Genomic DNA, 15481 nt, shown 5'->3' with positions numbered 1-15481 from the left:
AACAAATCCACAGGCGCAGATTGCAATGTCTTGGATGCTTGTGTTCAATGAAATATGTACGAACCCTTCACAGTCAGAGATACAGAAAATAAGGATGGAACTTTTTGGAACGAAGACCCTACGAACAGCTCAAAAAAGGACCAAGATAAAGATCAATAATAGCGGTATGAAAAATAGGAGTCTAACATTGTTCGAGGCCGATTTGATTGCTGTTGCCATTGCGGTTGCTGCCGATTATCAATATTAAATATGTCTTGCTCTATCAGTAGCAGCGTATTGGTTAAAAAATGCATGCTCTCCACGAATGGATGGATTGGATTGTTGGTCAACAAGCTGGAAATGGCATTGTTATCCTTCAAATCCTTCGGGTCATATCCTTTCAAGTTAGTCCAAAAAAAATCGGTTATTACCATTTTGCCCGAGCATTGCCAGAATGAAAAAGTGAAAACCAGTGACGTTATCGGCCCAAAATCCAGTAACAGTATATATCTTGTTGGATAAATAACCACCTGGTGAACTCAACTATGGTATTTAACACCCATTAATCCAAAACACACTTCCTCTCTAAAACTAACAATCCAAAATTATAAATTAATTTTGAGCTCCTGGATCAGTAGTATCTCGAACGAGTGGCGACTTAAGTCCCAACATAAAGTGGATGTCCATTATTCTGATCCATACATCAAACAAGTTTTTATTCATATATTTAGCTAAACGTTTTTGTTGGCCAAATTGCATTATAGGTATACCAGGTGAACCGTTACTCTAACAGATATCGTTAGGCTTAAATATGAAATGTTATGATTTGACACTTATGTTATATTTTGCGAAAGTAACACCGTCATAGATTTATAAATGTTTAAAAATGTTAAGTTTCGTGCCAGAAAACGTGCATGCATTACTTTTCTTATTTCATAAAAAAAACCGATTAAAATCATCGTTTGCTTACGGTGAGCGTGCTCTAACCTTAAAGACATGTGAGACGTGGTTTCAAAAATTCAAAAGTGGTGATTTTGACGTGCAAGGCATGGAAAGTTCCGGTAGACCGAAAAATTTTGAAAATGCGAAACTGTTAAGAGTTATTAGGTGAAGACCCATCCCAAACTCGAAAACAATTAACAGAAGGGTTAAATGTGACCAAGAAATGGTTAGCACCATTACGAGCAATGAGGAATATTCGAAAGATGGGAGATGGGTTGGTACCGAGGAATGACAGGCAAATGGAGAATCGAAAAATCGTATGTAAAATGCTACTTCAACGGTATGATTGGAAGTCTTTTCTGCATCGAATAAAGATGGGTGATGAAAAGTGGACTTATTTTAAAAACCCAAAGTACAAACAATCATGGTTATCACCTTGCGACGCCGACAGATCGACTCCAAGGCCAAATCTTTTTAGTCGCAAGACAGTGCTCTGTGTTTGGTGGGACCAGAGTGGCATGGTATATTACGAACTTTGAAATAGTTAATTTCTACTGACAACAAATGATAATCAATTTGAATCATGCAAAGATCGAAAAATATCCAGAATGGACCCGAAAAGACGGTAAAGAGATTTTACAGCACTATAACGCTCCGTTTCATAAAGCAAACCCGACCAAGAAAGCGCTGAAAGCACTTGGATGGGACATATTATCGTACCCGTCATACTCGCCTAACCTGGCCCCGTCCGACTTTTAACTTATCGCGTGTTCCATGCGCTTGCAGAGCATCAGTTCGCCAATTTCGAAGAATTGAAATTGATTCGAAAAGACAAACAGTTTTTCTTGGAATGGCATCCATAAATTGCCCGAAATAAGGGCAATCTTGTACAGAATCAAATAGCCAATACTTCGAATAAATAAATTTTTCCATTTTCTTGAAAATGTTGTAGTTTTTTTCCGAAAAGACAGGACTTTAATACGGCCCAGACTATCCGGTCAGATGGAAAACAGATGTTTTTCTCACTGGTGATCTGGTGAACGAGTGAGACGGGTTGGTTTGTTTTATGCTCAGTGTCGATTTCGCCGTTCAACCAGTCGCACCGTGTTTTTTTTAGATCAGTTTTTAAGTAAAATAACAGTATTTATGTTCAAAACTAGTTCATAAAATTCAACTTATATAATACAATATAATATAATACATATATTTTAGTAATTTAGAAAAATATTCCATGCTTTTATTTTCTTGTATACGGTTTGTTTATCTTTGTTTAAATACATTGAACTAAATGAAAGATCCAATATAGATAACTTTATTTTCTAGTCATATCTTATTACTTATGCATCAGTAAACTTATAATATATATATTAATTTTTAATATGGATATATTTGTTAACCATTTGACCAGTATCGGTACGCAAAAGAAAGTGAAAACTGCCATTCATGGTGGTCATGACTTTATCAGCCTTTGCATTCGAAACTATATCCTAGCTTTCACTTGTTTCGTATATGGTATCTCATTGCTTATTTTGATTACTCACTTTATATGTTGTCCATTGTTATTACATGCAAGAAGTTACATCAAGTTGAAGACTGAATTAATTATACATTGTATTAAAAAAGCATTGTAATGTTTATCAAGTTCAGTTTCGCAGTTATAAATAAAACATACAAATATTAATAAATTTTCATTACAACATTGTAATTATAGACATGTCAAAGATTTGTGTTATTTTTTGAAACGTAACCCACATATTCTTCCTAAGCTTCCCAGTCAATAAAACTTTTCCTATTTTATCCAAAGAAAGATACATCTAAAAAGTAAACATAATCTATCGACAAAAAATGGGTATGGGGATTCCTTTTGACATTTTAGAATCTTAATTTGAGTAATTGTGATGTTGATAAAGAAAACAATTATAAACAAATTTGGAGATGATGGATTGCTAAACAAAGGAACGGTTTGATAACTGCGATCGTGAAGGTGTGACAGAGATATGGTAACGATATGTGAAATTCATGATTCCTGGGTAAACGAAGTTTTTATATTGGTTTATACGTTAGTCTCCTAGGCTTAATGTTGAGAACAGTGGTTTGGGAGACATGTTAAAGGGTTGGTCCAGTCACTAAAATACATTACATACAAGTTTATATACATACGGACATATAATACAAGACAAATAAGTAGAAGTACGAAAGAAAACGCTTGAATATCTTGTCAGTCTTGGCCACCATATTTACAAGACATGGCTTCTCTTGACTATTACTCAACAAAATAAAAATTGTCGGCTTTGGGATCCCCTATCCATAAGTAACCAAGTAATTACTGTCGATCTTTATTTATCAGTATTTTAGTTTGATTCTGTTTCTGATGTCTCATAAGCCGTGATGCCTTAAACAATTGCTGTATTCGCTTGTAGGCTAATCCGCAACTGATAACCGTACATCAATAAAAACCCCAAACAATTGGTTTTTTATAGTGTCAAGACCAAAAAGTTAGTGAAATGTGTTTGAATTTTACAAGACGAGATTCATTTTTGTGGAAACTAATTTGATTTAAGTTTTTACTATTTTTACAATCTTTAATAATGACTAATAAGCCTAATATCGAGGTAAATAAAATTTTGGATACATTTTGAGGTTAGGTCCCTTAGTTAGTTAGGTTTTGGACACAATAAGTGCAAAAATCCCTAATAACTTTATTCTTGTTTCAGTTACCGAATAATGTGAAAAATATATGTAATATCATATGATGAGTTTAGTTTTACGAGCACACATGAATTCAGCATGCATTCCTACAAGATTGAACATGACAGAAATAAAATGGGCTTCCAATACTATTGCATGATCATGTGTTCAAGATCAAATACAAAGAAAAATATTAATTAAATATAGGACTTTGTTTCATTTGTAATTGTCTAGAGCGAGCTACTTATATAGGTAGTATATGATAATGTGCCAATGGCAAGTGGTGAGACGTGTTCATATTGTAAGCTTTTGTAGCAACCTTGAGGCATGTCGAATTTTACATCGTGGAATAACGGTCTACAAAATACCCAGAAATATAATCCCAGATGTTGAACATGGGCGGGGTGCCAGCAGCGCCAGTTATATTGGCAGACATTTTAATTTGAAAGGCTTTGGGCAGCTTCGGTCGGATACCGTCGTTATTGGTTTTCTCTAGATTACCGTAACATATGTGGCTACGGATTAGTTACAGAGCGGTCCCAGAAGCTAGGTACCATAGACTCGTCATGCCTTCGCCGCGGTACCAGAATTGCCAACGTGTTGTCGTCAAAGAAAATAAGTTACCACGTCGTCGAACCTCCCACAGCGTCGATTACGGGAGCCCTGTCAGAAAAATAGCTTGTTTTCAACGTCCGCGATAGACCACATTCAAGTGCCAAAGCAACGATGAAGCAACGGTATCTATAGGACCGAAAGATATCAACAGCCGTACGAGATGACAACCGTACCAACCACTATTCACACATCAATATATTCCGTTTGGTCTGCCGTATAAATCAGTTTTGATTTATCATATCCATATGTTTCAAAGTTCTTTTCATACAGCATATTCTTTTTGGTACATCAGTATTTTGTATTTGATATTTTTTCCATACCTTTTTTGTATTTTTATTTGTTTCAAATTTTATGTAAAATTCTGACAGGGGAATATTGTAGCGACCTTGAGGCATGTCAAATTTTACATCGTGGAATAACGTTCTACAAAATACCCAGAAATATAATCCTGGAAGTTGGACACGGGCGGGGTGCCAGCAGCGCCAACAGGAACATGATAGCTGGCAACCCCGAGTTTGTCTGGGAGATATAGAAGGGTATGTTGATCATTCAGTAACTGACCATCGTTTGGTTTAGACGTGCCCCTCGCCTACCCAAGCGTCGTCACCAGGTAACACCGCTGCCATCCGTTTTATCACTTTTATTTTCCACATTTTATTTTATATCATCAATAAATAACGGTCACATAATGTAAACACCACTGTATCATTTCGTTTTACCTCCATTCACTGAGCCATATAATTTACTAAACTTTTATTTAAATTCTAATAAAATTGCATTGGCAATAATATTTTAAAAAGGTTTGTGATATATTTACTACCAACAGCGATATTATAATATATACTTACGCACTGGGTCCTTCCCACGTCCATGTTACAGTATCCAGTTTATTGGGATAGCGAATACAAACAGGCTGAATTGGAACACCGGGATAAAAGGCTCCGTTCTTGAAGCTGATCAAGCATGACCGGTTGGTACAGGTGCCTTCTGGGAAAATCAATATCTGAGGCCAGTCCATTTTGGATGTCGCTCTGGAAATTATTTCCTTAACGGATTTCTGTCGGGATTCTGGATCATCTCTCCATACATAAATCGGTTGTGTATAGTTGATCAATTCTAAAAAATGATGGTATGATAAATATGCTCGCAAGAAAATAAAACACTGATCTATAAACTGGGTAGGTAGACCTAAATATTAACTTCAACTCGGTAACAACTTATCACTATTAAGCAAATTAAACCAAAATCAAGATAATTTAAATGACAATAATAAAATAATTTTAGCTGGAAATAATATTTTAGCATTCTAACTTTATGTTACATAACGTTATGTTATAACCAAATATTGCTATAACTGATATATTATTGCTGGTGACACTGATATATTATTGCCTATATGTGTCAAAATTAACCATACTGTTAAAAAATCCTACTTCTTTTCGGTTGGACCCGGTATAAACCAGAATTCATATAGAGTAAAACTGTTTTAAATGCAAATCGCATTTTCTCTATGTAATAAAAATATAGAGCTACTTATCTATAAAAATTAATATACCCTGCTGTATATTAATTCAATAAATATATAATAAAATATCTTCGGTATTATAAATATAATTGAAATAATGAAAAAATTAGTGTTTAAACTGAATTATGATATTAATTATACTTTTGTAATAAAAACGTTAGTTATAAATAAAAATTGTCGATCAAAATTAATTTACGGTCTTTATATAATAATTATACGTTTAAATTAATATTATCTTTAACATAAGTATAATGTTTTTGTGTATATTTAAGAAAAAATAACAAACTTAACATTTTATTAATTCTTCAATAAGCATTGTCTAAACAATAATTACAGCAAACAATAGTTATAAACATCCTGTATGATATATAGATAAATATTAACATCCTAAAAAAACACTTATATGACTATGCGCTCATCAGAAATGTTAAAAGAATACAAATAACTCTATTGTCGATCAGTTACTGCACATATATATTAATAGAAGTCTAAAAAAAGTTAGTGGGCTGATTTTCACTAGTATATACGATGTCTCTTCATTGGCAGAATTTACATCATGCCACACTATTTACACAATGGTTTATTTTGCGTAATATATTATCAGATCGGTATCTTATTAAAATGTATTATAAAAATTAAAAATTCTCTTTGTATTCTTTAACTGGCATTCGTAAAATGAGAGTTTCGTAAAATTTTAAAATATTTAACATATAATATATATATATATATATATATATATATATATATATATATATATTGAGCTTTTTGATCAAATTTTATCATATTATAGCCAACAACATACTTCCGATATGAAAACTGACGCTCTCAGTGCGTACAATCGTCGATGGAAACCCAGTGACATAGACGAGACCGGCATCGAGAAAAGTAGAATGTGGCGCCACCACAAGAATTGGTGCCTCCTCACGGGTAGCTTGACGCCCTTTGATAGTGAATTGCATACCGCCAGTCATCAAGCTGCTACGACCCAGCAAGCAAATCACATTCTTTAACTTCCTAAAGTCACAAAATAAAATAAATAATTCGCAAATAATAATTAATTCTTTTATGTGATCGATTAATTTATATACAACTATGTACAATATTAAAACCATTTCCAATAGAGTTAAAGTTAATATTTAGGTAGGATCTACTTTAGCTTATTCTAAATTCTAAACAAACAAATGGTGCATTTTTACATTTACATTCTAGTTATTTTATTAATTTTTCTATTTCGGAAACATTTACGGTTAGAAAAATAATATGTAGTAATGTAAGCAAATATGTAGCAATATAACTTTGGTTCTTATTCAGATTAAGATACAATTGATATATTGTTATTTAAATTGCTTTAAGATAATTAGGTCTTCAGCTATATAGCGTGGGAAAATTGACAAGATTCAAAACTTCAAATTTACTCTCTTAAAATATTTTAGGTGCAGATGTTAGTAAGTAAATGAATGTAAAATATTTTAATAACTTATTTCGATATGAAAAAATGCGTGCCTCATTTGGCCAAAAATAATAAGAGTCAACTTCATAATAATGCTCGATGACGTTGAGGTGAAGTTAGAATGATACTTGGTATTATTTCATAATAGATAAGAGGCAAGGTAGTGACAACTACATACCAAAGGTCAAAGAAGTCTTCCAACGTTGATTTTTCAGAAATTAAATTGCACCGTTGCAAGTAGTAAGTTGTTGCTGTTACAGTTAACTCAACATTACTCACATCGATTATTTTGAAATGGCCAAGAAGAAATCATGTAAATGAAAAGTTAAAAATAATGGACGAGGCCTTTAGAAATTAAAAAAAATATGACTTTATATCAGAACTCAGGGACAACATCGAAAGTAATACCAGAAAGTTAAGAACGGTTAAATATTCGTATTTAGAGTGAGGAAATATGGATCAGATATTTGCAGCAAATATGATATAGAATCGAAGATAGTACGTCAGGAACAAAAAAGCTTGACCGCTGCATCCTAAAAAAAAGAATGCAGCTTATCAAGCGCTGGAATATATGATAATTTTTGGAAAGCTTCTCTAGCACAATAATAAAACTGACTTTAGCAAACAGAAAGAAAACAATAGCGGCAGAGGGATCAGTAGTTAATAGTGTCACGTGAATTGGGGTTAGAAAGGAATGCCTGATTCTTACCTTGTTCTGGAAGCCGTTTTTAAAGATATACCAGCGAAAATACAGTATAAACAAAATCAGTACAAACAATTAATAAAATAGTTGTGACACGACAATAGAATGCCAAAGTCAGATATAGCAAGAGCCTACCAAGTAGAAGGCAGGAAAAAGAAGTAGAGGAAGGTCCAAAAAGCCATGGTATAACAGGATGACAAACAGTCACATATAATAGACTTAGATCTAATGGGGAAAATTATGAAAATTATTCAAGAATTGTAATTTTGAGAATTTCTATAGGCCATGAAGTTTTATACCAGTACATGTAAAACCATTATACCTGTAAGACGATGTTCCTTTTCATATGCTTGTTTTGAATTAGTGGGAGGAGCTTTATATATATATATATATATATATATATATATATATATATATATATATATATATATATAAGGATTGTTATGCTGGATCGATTGAGACCCTATATATAAATGAAAATAGTTTTTTGCCATATTTACAGTCAGTAATTACTTTGTATGTCTACATCTGAAAAAATTTCTCAATGAAAAAAATTTAATCTAATTACGTAAAGAGCTTTTTCTCTTCTAAAAACTTGTATAACTCTCACATACAAGTTAACTTAATAAAATTTGAAACATAAACCGAAATAGAAAAATATAAATGTTTTTATTTATTCCTTTATGTAGTTGTAATTGTTAACAAAATTAATTATATATATACACTAATGATTTTTATGCGATTTCTTAATAACATACACCTTTAAAAAATACATTGAAGACATAATATTCGGGAAAAAATAGTAATAGAGTAAAATCGCATAAAATTCAATTGAAAGCATGACAGATAACATGCAAAACATACTCCCGAAGAAAGGTATGGATGCAGTTTCGCCCTTGGCAACTATAGAGGGACCTCCCAAGTAAACCATCGCTACACTGTCCACGAAAGATGAATGCGGAGCAAGTGCCACTAGAGGCGCTTCAGCGCGTGTTGATGGACGCCCTATTACCTTCAATTTCACGCCCCCCACCATGTACACGCAGAAGATTAGTTGGGCGATTATTGACTTCAGTGATCTGTGAATGGGAATTGTTTAGTATCTACTAGGATTACATGAAAAGTTCTCAGCCTCTTTTCCGAATGAGGTAATTCTAAATGATTTGTGACAGATGAACGCATTCAATATTATATATACATATTATTTGTTATATACATATACATACAATGAGAAAATATAACTTTGTCCCAAATATACTAATGTAATAAAATTATATTCTTAAAATTTTTAAAGCAGAAGAAAGAATACTTTAAGAAATCTCTGAAGAATGACAAAAAAATGAAAACCCTGAATCATAAAAAATCTATATACGAGGTTTGCCTGTAGATAGAAATTTTTAGCCATTTTTGGCCAAGGACATTGCATTACCCCTCTCTCATAGAAGCCCTTGTCTGTATTATCAAAAACAGGGACAGCCGATTTTCATAAACCTCTCTTGGGATGAATTTTTTCGTAGTAAAATAGACCACCAAGAAATGATTGGTAATAATGTGGTGTCAAATCCGCACTATAACAATATACCAATAATGTTGGTCATTTCTGGGCGGACCATTCCTTGACAATTAATAACACCGTTTGGGTAGGCTTTCCGCATAACTGCCACGGCCATTTTCACTGGACGTTGTCCTAAGAGCCCCACTTTTTATCAAATAGCGAACTATTTCAAACATTAGTCGATTTTATGGGGAATTAATAACGATTTATAGATGGAAATTTGGTTCATAAGGTTTGTTTTTTTGGTTTAATGTCATCTTCTTTTTATCTCTAAATAGTTCCAAGCATCAACAATTCATGAACCAAACCATGATCGACCAACGTAAGAGTGGCGTAAGTTAAATATGCCGAAATAAAGAAATCGTTAATAAAAACACGGTCTAATCAAAAGGACTATGGAGTCTTTGATGTTAAGATATTGATTAAATAAATTCGAGTAGATTAAAATTCATCTTGGACTACAAATATTAAATATATATGCTCTCTAATGTCCCTAATTTTAATTATTTTCATGATATATGTTAAATGATGTATATACCTTGAAATATCTAACTTTTCAATAAAAATATTAGTAATCAGCTGGCAACGCCTGTTTAACACAATCCTGATATATAAAAGACAAGCCTCGTATTAGAATATAATATATGAGAATAAACACGTTCAAATTATGGCACCAGATGTTCAGCAATAAATAGTTTATTAAAAAATTAAATTATATGAAAAAAATTCTCTAAAAATCTAAATAAGTGTAACACAAACTAATTATCATTTAATAATTATTGAAATTGAAAGTAAAAGTTAAAATATTTCTGATTTATTACTTAATTTAGTATTCAAAAACCATGTAGTATATAGTATACTAGTGTAAAATAAATCTGAATATATAATTATAATTAGCATAATTCCCACACCACATTTTTAAGAACTTAAATAGTAAAAGGCTGTTGAATATTTTCAATTAGTATTTTTGTTTATAAAATTAAAAATATATGAAACTGTCTAGTTTTAAGGCTGAGAATTTTTACAAAACCTGACGAGTTAGCAACATTGTTGTATAATAGAATAAGATACATTCAACAATGAGGCCTGATCGTCTGTTGTGAAACTATAACATAATAACATAATTATAATTAAATTTTGTTAGGTTATCCATTTTTGTTAGACAAATAGTTGAAATTCTTACTTTCTCCATCCTTCTAGTGGCTTTTCATGAAGTTCTTGATCACTCACACCAAATAAACCAACTGTGGCCAACATCCAACCAGTGACAACGATGAAACATATTAATCCTACTCTGAGTGGCACCAAGATTAGAGTGAAAATTGCGGTCTGGAAAGAAAAAAAAATTAGGTGTTTTGTAATTATTAATAAACCTATTTTAATAATATATAAATGATATAGAATATAATTGATATATAAACAAGTCCACCAGTAAATTACGAATTTAATGAATTCTGTTTCTGAAGGAATGAATCAAGCATTAAAAGAAAAATGTCTCTTATAGATTCACACTCACATTTCAACACTCACAAATTCACTTCACAAATATATTCATTCAAACTTCCGATGTTTTTTGATAAAGAAACTTGAATTAAAACAAGCCAAGTACAATGACATGAAATACTACTAATGACATTATAGATGGGGAGTGCTAAAAGTGTGTTAATTTAGTTCACACTTCTCATTTGTTGAAGATTTATCCACTTATATACCAGATGTTGCTTGAGCAAAAAATACTTAACGAAATACTCGATAGCTATGCTAAAGTATGTCATGTAAATATAAACTTGTAAATACGAAATAATATCAGTAAAAATATTCGATGTATTATTTTGAGAAAATTCAATGGCATTGAAAGTTTAAAAATAATATTTTGAATATATATTATATAGACATATAACGTACAAACTGTTTTGTACAATTTTGACTAATTTTTCTGTCGCGTTTTTTATATACAATTAAAATTTATTTCTCCTGACGAACACTTTTTGTAGCCCTCTTATTTATTAGGCATTATCTGGCATCGTTTGACTTATAATGAAAAAGGCTAAAAAAAATAAATCGCTATAGTACATTTACCGTATTGACAACTCCCCTTTACAGCGTTATTCTCTGTTAAGAAGATATATGTACATAAAAAACTGTAACATATATAATAAACTGTAACATTAGGCGGTACCACTTATATTATATTTTACACATAGAACTCAACTTATGCATTTTAGAAGGATATCAAAAGAAAAACAGTCGCTATATCAAGAAAGGCATGGAACTTTTGCTCGCATGCAGCTCAAGAGATTAAATCTTATTTAGAAACGCTAAAATGGGATATTATATAGATATTACTCCTTCGGATTTCTGAAAGGCAGAGTAGTTTTGCATTTCTTATAGGTAGGAATTCATCGTCCTTGATTATTCGTTAATACGTTGTTGTTACGATATTAATGTCTACAATAATTGTATGTACAGGTTTCCTTGGAAAATTGACCACAGTAATGGCAGTGTTGTCCCTTTCCCTTTCTCTATTTCTGGAAGAATTACTTTTACTTTTAAATGAACATCATGCAGTCAATTTGTTCAGTTTACATGTTACTGTCGGTGAACTGTGTGACCTCTTAATCGACTTCGAAAGAGGGCAAATCGTTGGAGATCAGTTAGCGAGAGCGTCTGTGATAAAAATAGCTGAATTTTGTAACGTTTCAGAAGCGACAGCATCCATGGTAATTATACCATAAACAAACAATGACAAAACATCATAGCCGAAGAGGAATTGTGGACGAAACCCAAAGTTAATTGATAGAGTCTGACAGAAAAATTAGAACTTTAAAAATAATTGTGACCAGAAACATAAAACTATCACGCTAAAAGTGCCAACAGAACTCAGCTGAATAATGCTGTTTCGACAGGAACAGTACGGTTGGAACTCAAAATATTTATATAGATACATATGGGATAACCCAGCGAAATTTAATTTCAATCGGATTCACGATTTAGGAATTAATATAATGCAAATGTAAAAACACTTTTATATTTCAGATTTTTAACTTGGAAACATGTGAATTCCAATAACAAAGGTTATCGGCGATATTCTCTATCTTAAATTTATACTAAATATTTTATTGTATATTCTTGAACATAATTATTATTAATTACTTTATGACTAAATATATTCAAATCTCATAAATAGCATAATCGTAATATCAATATAATTTAATAATAAACAAGAAAACAATACAAACAATAATTTCATCATTTACTAGTTGACTTTTAATAATATTGTTTGTATATTTGCGTACGGCACACAGCGCGTACCTTTTTCTTTATACATATCTGAAGTACTGCGTGCAAAAATGTATGATAATGTATGGCAATTTAAATTTCTTATTTGATAATATTAAAATGTTTTTTGACCGTGTGAATATGTAACCGATGGCAGGTTTATATCTCTCTAACAGATGTTTGAATAAATCTGTACATTGCATATATACTAAAAATATCTAAATTCAAAGTCTAAATACTTTATTTATAATTTCATATACCAATTTTACTGGGTTGGTAGCATAAAACATAGAAATATAGAGTAGAAACTTAAGGGGGCACGCCCGTAAGCATATTCTCACTGATATAAGCTCGTCAAAGTCACTAGAGGACTGGAGATAAAAACATGACAGTTGATTTACTTCCTTCCGGTTTGGACTTGTGTAAGATCTTAGGTTATATTTGTTTGTTTTTATTTTAAATGGAAAAACATAACAAGAATGTTGTTTTCCAGAATGTGAAGGTTGAAATAAAATTAATTATTTTCCAAGGCTTCAGAAAGCAGCTCGTAAGAGTAACAATAGTTCTTGAATAATAGACGTCAGGAAACCTCTTATGATTTCCTACATCAAGCTTCCAAACATAAAGGTTTATTCTTTGTATTTCAAACCGAACAGATGAATGGGTATATAAATGTGGAAGATTATTGCTTAACCAATAAACAATTCCTAGTTGTAATTTTAATTTATAATTTTAATAATAAAACTTTCGTTAAATTCTACATCGATATCACTACATAGTATAAAACAAAGTCGCCTTTTCTGTCCCTATATCCCTATGTGCGCTTAAATCTTTAAAACTACGCAACGGATTTTGATGCGGTTTTTTTCAATAGATAGAGTGATTCAAGAGGAAGGTTTATATGTATAATACATGCATAATATACTAAGGCAACATTGCTAATTTTAGAGGTTTCTAACGTGATGTCGTAAATTAACCTTTTTTTAGGCTTATTTAGCAATTAGCAAAAACGCTGCCTAACCCTACGAGTTAGATCAAATTAATGTACTACAGTATTGTACACCATAAAAAGGTCTACAAAAAAGTCCGCGATGGTATATGTTTATCTTTTAGGGATAACCCACATTGACCATTTTTATTGTTTACTTTTTACGTGAGAAAATGGCTTATTTACGAAGCTATTTTAAGCAATACGGCATTAATCCTTATCGAATTAAGTACCTTAAATACAGTGTGCAATTAATATAGATCAATATGGTTCCTTACAGCATGTAAATTAAACAAATATTTTCGGAGATATTACAAATTTAAAATTTGCGTTTAAAAATGTGTAATGTAATAAAAATTGTATGAATTTAGATATTCCAAAGATAGCAGGAAATCTTCATAGTAAGTATAGGGGAAGAGGAATTATTTTACTCCAAATTTAATGCGTGCAGGCCAAGGGCAGTAATGAATGAACCAAAAATACTGGATCGATTTTAATCATGTTTTCATTGAGTGACATAGGCATATATATTTTATGCCCGTGCAAAGTCGGAGCGGGCCGCTATGTTTTTATATACAACGTTCATATTTTTTCTGTAGTGTATTTAATTTAGTTTCAGCATTGCACCCGTACGAAGCAGGGGCGGGTCGCTAGTTTGAAATAAAATAAATAATACATACATATTATTTCTCTTAACTAGATAGCAAGGAAAATATGGCAGCAGTGGACACACAATTTTTCGATGTTCCATTTACCTGTGTTTCAATTCATGAGGCACCCATCTTCCCATCTTTTGGATTTTCCCCATTGTTCGTAATCGGTGGAGAGTCGCTTTGAGGACACATATCACGCTTTTTCCAGTTATTTTAGTTTTAGTTTATTAGTTTGGGTTGGCTCTATATCTAATAACTCTTGCACTATAGCATCTTCAAACGGCCTACCAGAATGTTCATTTTTTTACACATCGAAATCCGTATAATAAACAAACTGGCTTGGTGCGCTTCTAGGTGATTTAGACGAACAAAACTATACTTTGCGGCTTTAAACCCCGCCAACACATGGTTGTAAATGTGAAAGGGCAACCAAAAACTATCCCCGTTACTAGTCGCATAAGACTGGTATATGTACCTGACGTATGGTCCAGTCCAGATAAACCCTTGTTGGTAAAAATAATGATCATATATTTGCAAGTATTTCACGCCACTTACCATAATACTTTGCCTAATAATAAATTTAACCTTCAGAATAAACATAAATATTTTCGTTAATATGGTTGCATTAATTTAGTACAAATATAAGTTAGATTTTCCTTATTATCAAATCTCTTATAAACATATATTAAATATGTAAAATATATTAACAAATACGGTTAAAATATATGGGAGCGTTGTCCCTTTATTCATTGCTGTATTTAGTAAATATGTAAATGCTGTTGCACGTATTAGATAATAAAGCTAGATCTAAAAATCAGATAAAAAGTTAAAAATAAATAAGATCGGTATGAGAAGATACTTCAAAGTGTTTATTGTAGGCATGTTTCATTCCATTTTAATTGCCGAGTCATGATTTACTTGTTTATCAGGAAACAAGATGTAATTGATAGTGACGTCTTGAATTTCAATTATCCGCATATTTGGGCTTGATCACTTGAAATTTCAATTTACTAGATAACCAACTAATAAAAGGTGTATTTGCTAACTCTGTTTTAGTGAACTACTACAACTACATTTTACAGCTTTCCCTTTCGACTTTAGAAT

General features: G+C 31.8%; 1 protein-coding gene across 2 annotated transcripts in view; it reads right to left on the bottom strand.

Annotated features, from left to right (window-relative positions):
* The window catches only part of LPCAT (Lysophosphatidylcholine acyltransferase), a 55116-nt gene that overhangs the window by 16651 nt on the left and 22984 nt on the right, over positions 1 to 15481 (bottom strand). Inside the window, exons 2-4 of one of the 2 annotated variants that reach the window (XM_076408012.1) lie at positions 10641 to 10786; positions 8767 to 8981; positions 5073 to 5340 (exon numbers count right to left, since the gene is read on the bottom strand). In XM_076408012.1, the coding sequence (XP_076264127.1) occupies positions 5073 to 5340; positions 8767 to 8981; positions 10641 to 10786 (629 nt within the window). Of the gene's footprint in view, positions 1 to 5072; positions 5341 to 6551; positions 6764 to 8766; positions 8982 to 10640; positions 10787 to 15481 lie in introns of both variants that reach the window. The other variant, XM_076408013.1, reaches the window with a different exon arrangement.

The sequence above is a fragment of the Rhynchophorus ferrugineus genome, unplaced genomic scaffold, assembly GCF_030347505.1.
Source record: "Rhynchophorus ferrugineus isolate W39M unplaced genomic scaffold, kcgeb_rfMv2 rfM6, whole genome shotgun sequence".
In the NCBI taxonomy this organism is placed as follows: domain Eukaryota; kingdom Metazoa; phylum Arthropoda; class Insecta; order Coleoptera; family Curculionidae; genus Rhynchophorus; species Rhynchophorus ferrugineus.
This window is presented reverse-complemented; position numbering and strand designations above follow the sequence as displayed.